General features: G+C 27.2%; 1 protein-coding gene across 1 annotated transcript; it reads left to right on the plus strand.

The window, feature by feature from the left end:
• Positions 1-457: 457 nt before the first annotated feature.
• Positions 458-1,612, plus strand: LOC107172482 (zinc finger MYM-type protein 1-like). The gene is made up of 2 exons (XM_015522768.2): positions 458-1,025; positions 1,137-1,612. Exons 1-2 carry the CDS (start codon positions 458-460, stop codon positions 1,610-1,612), a joined length of 1,044 nt encoding a protein of 347 aa, XP_015378254.2.
• The last annotated feature ends 6,771 nt before the right edge of the window (positions 1,613-8,383 follow it).

The following is an 8,383-nucleotide window of genomic DNA, read 5'->3' on the forward strand; positions in this document are numbered from 1 at the left end:
ATCGATAAAAACTCTGGCAGTATTTATGAACGTCTAATAGCTGTCCTGGAAACACCTATAACAACAGGTCATGAATTAATGTTAATGTTAATGTTAATTAATGTCTTTAAATAAACATGTGATTTGTTGAACTTAGATTGGAAAAATCATCTTGTTGGCCAATCTTATGATGATGCTGCCAATATGAGGGGTAATTATAATGGTCTTCAAAGTTTAATCAAGGAAATAAATCCTCATGCTATTTATGTATGGTGTTGGGCACACCGATTAAACTTGGTGATTACTGATGTTGTAAGTTCAGGTGTTAATGCAATGGATATGTTTGGAAATTTAGAAAAAATGATATGATCTAATTAATTCAAGTAAAATTAGAGTTAAGTATTATGAACAATTTCAAAAAGAAAGATATAAGAAGAAACAAATTCGTCGAACAAAACATGTGACAACTACACGTTGGATGTCATTTTCATATGCACTGGACGTGGTTTTGAGTACATATTTAGCTGCAATAGACACATTAGAAATAATCCGAAGTAAAGATGGACCCGGTGATAGAAAAACTGGATTTGAAGCTGGAGCTATAAATGATTATAAAAGGTCTTATCGCTTTGTATGGACAGCTTTGACATTTAAAAAGTTATTTGATATACTATCACCAACCAGCTCTATATTGCAAAGCAAAGATCTAGATCTGATGTTAGCTGTTTCAATGATTGAACAAAATAAAATAAAAATATCAACACTTCGATCTGATGAGAGTTTTGAACATTTATCTCAAGAAGTAGATGTTTTTTTCTTAGAACAAGGAGATGAAAATGAAGAATTAATTCAATTGCCCACTCCTCGTTTACGTAAGAAAAAAAAAATGCCTGGTGAACTTTCGGATGACGAACTTATTTTAGATCCTATTCAAAACATAAAAGTGAACACATATTTTTCTGCACTAGACATAGTACAAAGACAGTTGTCCGAACGTTTCAATGATGAATCAATTGGTGTTCTTAAGGATCTATCACTTCTTACAAGTAAAGTAATTTTTAAAATAAATCAAGATCCTAATTTTTTACCAAAAGATAGTTTTAAGTTCTTTTTAGAAATATATGGAAAGTTTGTTGATGAAAAATATCTTTGTTTAGAGTACTTACAATTTGCTTCAATTTTTGATACTCTTATAACGTCGAAAGCTTTACCAAACGCCTTACATAGTAAATGTGAAGAAATATTTGGGAGTGAATCTGAACCTGAAAGCGATGATGGAAGTGACAAAGAAGATACTACTTCAAAAAATATTGTATCAAACATTAAAAACAATTCGGGAAGTTTACAACCTATTTTTCAAATATTTTTAAATAAAGGTTTAATATCTGTATTCCCAAATGTGTATACAATGTTAAAGATAGGATTGACGTTACCGGTTACTAGTGCTAGTCCTGAAAGAGCGTTTTCTAAGCTAAAAATTGTGAAGAATCGACTTCATTCTACTATGGGACAAGAGAGATTACAAGGATTAATGAGAATAACCTGTGAAAAAGATATAACTATAAATTACGAAAATATCATTAACAACTTTGCATCTAAAAGTCCTCATCTAAAAAAAGCATTAATATTGTAAATTATAATATTTTTTTTACCCTGTTTTATACCTACTATATTGCATTCAAAATTTCAAAATATAATTTACAATTATTCTAATATTAATATATATATATTATGAAAATAAATTATTAATATATATATATATATTATGATAATAAACTATTAAAATATTATACATTTGAAATTGAAGTACACAAATAAATATTTTTGTGACTAATACTAGCCTAGTATATTCTATTATAATCAAACATTTTTTAACAAGTACATTAAATGTATATTTTTTTATTTGACCATAATAATAATAAGTTGTAAAATTAATAATTTGAATTTGAATTTACTATTTATTAAGCTATACGATATCTATAAAAACAATGTATTGCAAAAATATTTTTTCAAAGAGAACAAACGTGTATTGGTATATTATTTGGAGTGGTAGGTATGCTAAAAAATATTTAGGCCATTAAGCCCCTCTTATTATAAAACCTCTTTGCGCCACTGATTTTTTTAGATAACTTTCCTTTTTTCTATTTTGATTTTCAAACTTTATTCTAATGAATATTCTTTGACAAATATAAGTTTTAGCCACATTTTGCATTGCTCATTTTGGCAATGCAATCGTTTAAACATCATTCTTAACAATCTTGATGATATATTTTTGGATTGGAAAATAGTATAAAAATGTATGTATTATATTTACACCTATGCATATAAAAATACATATTTTATATTAACTTTATCTTGTCTTTGATTGGTACAGCGAATACTATAAGATAGACACGCATATAATATAACATAATAATATTGATGGTGTATTGGTACACATAACGATTAAGAGTATTCCAATGACGTGTAACTACAACACTGGTGCACTAAAGGTTATATTTTAAAGAAACGTTCGTTGATAAAACATATACAACATTTCATTGGATGTGTCACCAAATTATAAAATGTTTCCGAATTGGGTGTTGTCGTAAAATTTTTGGATACCTCTGCTATACATAATTTAAATATGCACTACAACTTGAGAGCATAAATAAAAAAAATGATTACAAAAACACAATTAGCATTTAATCATTTTATTTTGGTGTAATCTTAGAGTTTTGTTTGTATTAACATAATTTAAACATAAAATCATGCGCTTAACCAACGATTTGAACAAATGTTCCGTTGAATGTTAATCCGAGTGCTAGAAGTTTTAGTGTTGACTATCGAACACACACATTTCACAATGTACTTGCTTGGGTGTAAGTCTTTTAAAGTTTTCGTACGATTCGTTAATTGATTCATAATTTTTTTAAATTAATAATAATATTAAATTTAGATTTCCGTCGGTTTATGAGTTGAAAAAAACAATTCGGTATTCAATTATTCCAACGAAATTAAATTATGTGAACAGCAATATAACTGCAGTGTGCTATAGAATGAACTTCAGTGAAAAAACACTAACGATGTCTATTCAAAATCAATTAAATTTCTTAGTATATGCAATCCTCGACCAGATACGGACATACCACCAACAACAATAGAGATGCGTTCAGATAGAGCTTTAAAAAATATTGAAAAAAATACTCAAAACGAATTCGATTGGAAAAGATGAATACACAACGATTATTTACGGAAGGTAAATTAGACAGTAGGTACGATGTACAGTATTAATAAATATATGACTTAAGTCATAAACAATTTATAGGTAAAACTTAGAACATACTGCAACACTGTATAGACTATGTTATTTCACTATGACAAAATTATAATTTTAAACTCGCATTCTTTAATTTTAGGCTGATATACCACCAGAAATTAAAAAGATGAAGCAAGATACTGAATTTATCTACATAAAAAATTCAACGTCCGTAAAAAAATGTTTGGATCACATCAAAGCGAACAAGAACAATCATCAATTAATACGTGGATCTGCTAATCTCATCTGATATTAGCTAATGTGGAATATTATGCAATGAACTCCGCGAAAGAGAGACAACCTGAAATTGTAATGGTTAGTAAATAATGAAACAAACTGCATCACTGGGTATCACTGGGTTCCAAAGACATTCAGAATGTAATGTTCCCTTTGAATTTGAATTCGAGTGTTCGAAGTTTTAGAATTGATTATCGACAGCACACACATTTCACAATGTACTTGCTTGGGTGTAAGTCTTTTAAAGTTTTCGTACGATTCGTTGATTAATACATAATTTTTTTTTAATTAATAATAATATTAAATTTAGATTTCCGTCGGTTTATGAGTTGAAAAAAACAATTCGGTATTCAATTATACCACCGAAATTAAATAATGTGAACAGAAATATAACTTTGTGCTATAGAAAGAAATTCATTGAAAAACACTATCGATGTCTATTCCAAAATCAATTAAATTTCTTAGTATATGCGATCCTCGACCAGATACGGACATACCACCAACAACAATAGAGAGGTTTTCAGATAGAGCTTTAAAAAGTATTGAAAAAACACTCAAAACGAATTCGATTGGAAAAGATGAATAGTTGACGATTATTGTACGGTTAGGGTCTAATAACCTAACGATGTACAGTATTAATAAATATATGACTTAAGTCATAAACAATGTATAGGTAAAACCTAGAACTTACTGCAACACTGTAAAGACTATGTTATTTCACTATAATAAAATTTTAATTTTAAACTCGCATTTTTTAATTTTAGTCTGATATACCACCATAAATTAAAAAGATGAAGGGTCCCTTGTTTATTGTAAATTAACTTATTCCATTCATGAACTTTTAACGAATCCTCCTGCAATTTTTTAGAGTAACAGCATAAATCTATGAGCAAATATTTGAAGCATATGGTATTTTTTTATATTTAACAATAATTGATATTTTCTGCCAAAATGAATGTATGTATTGGTGCTCTGGAAGTATTCTACAGATATGTTTATCTACGATATTGAATATTTATCTACCTTTTTCGTACTAATATCCAATTTTCTACATAGTAGTTGGTATTTTCAAAACTTACTAGGTAAGGTTACATGCACATAGTGAAATAACTATAAGGCTTTCGTGCCTACTCCCATAGTGACATACGAAAAAATAAAAAATAAAAAGTGAAATAACTCATTTTATGTACTGGATTAATAAATTATTAATATAAATTCAAATCTTTTTTGCCATAATAACATTATATAACTATATAAGTCATAATTAATTAAAAATAAATAAATGTTCTGTATAACTCTCCAAGCAAAAAGGAGAAATAACGTATGACAAATGAATACAATTAATTATATAAAATATACATTATACAGTGTGTTCACAATATGAGGTACCACTAAATATTTCTTCCGGATTTCAGTATGTGAAGTATTTTTTTCAAACAATTTTTGTACAAAAAGTTTTTTTCTAATTATAAATTTGGCAAAGTTACAGTATGGTCAAATTTAATATTTATGTAGGTATAATCTGCTTTTAAAGGAAGAAACATATTATCTAACAATTTTAGAACTTATTACTATTGACTTATTGATACATTTTATCTAATAAATTGTTCAAAGTTTCCACCTTGATGTTTCAAACATGATTCCAAACGTCTCAAAAATTCACGTGATGTTGCTGCTTTTATTTGATCTTCAGTCAACAATACATTATAAATTATAATAATTTTTTTTATTGCATAATAATAATAATAATAAATATTGTTAAATTATGGCGATAACTTATTATTATTCAAATGCAAGTATCAATTTATAATAAATGAACCAGATTAATAAAAACTTATAAGGAATAGACGAAAAATCTACTCAAGTGATTATAATTAGAGTAAATGGTGATACGAAAATAGGTAGATCAATTATAAAATTAACATTATTAAAATGTCATTAAAAGCAGATTATATACTTACATAAATATTAAATTTGACCATACTGTAAGTTCGCCAATTTTATAATTAGAAAAAAACTTTTTGTACAAAATTCGTTTGAAAAAAAATACTCCACATACTGAAATCACTTACTATATGAACTGGATTAATGAATTATTTATATAAATTCAAATCCTTGATTTGTATATTTTTCAAACCAAAAATGTGAGATATTTTAATACAGTAGATAAATTATATTTCCATATTATGTATAATATTTATTTTCTAAATTAATAATGAATTATACAATGTCATTAAAACAATAATGATTTGAATTTAAATCAATATTTAAGAGGACGCCACACCCGCATGTGTTGTCTCCGTCTTACAAACGTATAACATAGCAAAATCTGTTTAGCGCGGGACAACTTTTCTCCCTCAATATTTATAGCAGAATTACCAAAATTCCACAACGCATAGGTAAGAACTCTATCTGTGTCATAGCGTCGTTATTTTATTGATAGCATAAACCAATAATTTTAAGTAATTTAATGAAAAAATAAAAATAAATGTATTTTCTTAAGCTTATAACTTTAATTATATTTATGTTATCAAATAAATAACGACGCTATGACATAGATAATGTTCTTACCTATGCGTTGTGGAATTTTAGCAATTCTACTGTAAATACAAAGGGAGTAAAGTTGTCCCGCGCTAAACAGATTTTGATATGTTATACGTTTGTAAGACGGAGACAACACATGCGGGTGTGGCGTCCTCTTAATGATGATAAAAATGGACTAGAAAAAAATGTATTAACTGTTTATTATATCTCTGCATTAAAACGACAAATGATTATATTATAGTATTAATCTATTATATTTTTCAATAATTTTTTTACAATAGTTACTTACTATATATTATAATATAATATAATGTATATGTCACATCCCCATCTAGTTCATGAAATTAGTGATATAAAATTGGGGGTGGGACATATTCTACATAGGTATGTGATTTATCATAAGTTTTGAAGGTAGGTACCAATTAACTTATGTTTAGACAATTGGGGATTATAAAATATTTAAAAAAAATTGTAATGTATCATGTCACCGTTCGTCGTCATGATTCAGTGAAAATATAAACGTAAATATATGAGATTGTGTTCTAGTCCATTTTTATCATAAATAAATTATTGATATAAATTCAAATCATTTTTGTCATAATGACACTATATAATTCATTATTAATTTAAAAATTATATAATTAATTGTATTAATTTGTCATACGTTATTCTCCTTTTTAATTGGAAAAATAACCAGAACATTTATTTATTTTTAATTAATTATGATTTATATAATGTTATTATGGCAAAAAAGGTTTGAAATTATATTAATTATTTATTAATCCGGTTCATAAAATGAATGATTTCACTATGTGGATGTAACCTTACCTACCAAGTTTTGAAAATGCCAATTAACTACTACGTATACTAAATTGGATTTTAGTATGCGATACTATATTGAAGTTTTGTTTTTGCAGTCAAGGGTCATTTGATGCACATGGATGTTCATAGCTGGAATTAAATAATTTCATGTAAATGTTATGAACGAAAAAGGTAGAAAAATAGAAAATATCGTAAATAAACATACTTGTAGAATACTTCTAAAGCGTCAATGCATACATTGTTTTTCGCTTCTTGTATTGTTGGTGCTACAAAATATAAATTAATACCAATTATAAATGATTATTTTATATTCACATTTTATTCTGAGTTAAAATAAATGTAATTTTTAGAGCATTCGAAAACATTTGTTGAAATATCAATTATTGTTAAATATATGGATGTTTAAATATAAAAAATTACCATCTGCTTCAAATATTTGCTCACAGATTTGTGCTGTTACTTTAACTGTTGCCGGAGAATTTGATAAAATTTCATGATGGAAGTCAATACATGGATAAATTTCGTTTACAATGGCCACCGGATCCTTCATTTTTTTAATTTCCGGTGGTATATCAGCCTAAAATTAAACAATGCGAGTTTAAAATTATAATATTGTCATAGTGAAGTAACATAGTCTATACAGTATGACCTGAGTCATACATTTATTAATATTGTACATCGAACTGTCTATTTTACCTTCCGTACAATAATCGTTGAGTATTCATCTTTTCCATTCGAATTCGTTTTGAGTGTTTTTTCAATATTTTTTAAAGCTCTATCCGAACGTCTCTCTATGGTTTTTTGTGGTATGTCCGTATCGGGCCGAGGGTCGCATATACTAAGCAAATTAATCGTTTTCGGAATAGACATCGTTAATGTCTTTTCTTGGAAGTTAATCTTGTAGCATACAATTATATTTCGTTTCACATTATTTATTGTCGGTGGTATAATGGAATACCGAATGGTTTTTTTTAATTCGTAAACCGACGGAAATCTAAATTTAATATTATTATTAATTGAAAAAAAATTATGTATTAATCAACGAATCGTAGGATAACTTTAAAAGACTTACACCCAAGCAAGAACATTGATATGTTTGTCCTGTCGATAATCAATTCTAAAACTTGTAACACTTGGATTGACATTCAACGGGAACATTACATTTTGAATATCTTTAGAACCCAGTGATATCGTAATGGTGGAGGTGCGATCATTTTCATTAAACGTTCTTGTTTCAGGCTTAAAGGTATCATAAACGTAAAAAATATTAGTTAAGATTTTATCATGTAATAGCTTAATTACAAAATAAACACATGATGGATATTTTTAATGCATCTAGGATAATTATTATAACCAAGGACGGAGAAATATGTAGGATCGTTTTCAGAATCTACTAATCTTCAGAATTTCAGTTCGTGTCGAGTAATCGAGGTTCATCTCAATATATCTATTAATCTCGATGATTGGAAATAAATCAGAAATGTCACACAACAAAAGAGTATT

Source organism: Diuraphis noxia, unplaced genomic scaffold (genome assembly GCF_037042655.1).
Source record: "Diuraphis noxia isolate RWA-SAM2 unplaced genomic scaffold, SU_Dnox_SAM2 contig0003, whole genome shotgun sequence".
Classification (NCBI taxonomy): Eukaryota; Metazoa; Arthropoda; class Insecta; order Hemiptera; family Aphididae; genus Diuraphis; species Diuraphis noxia.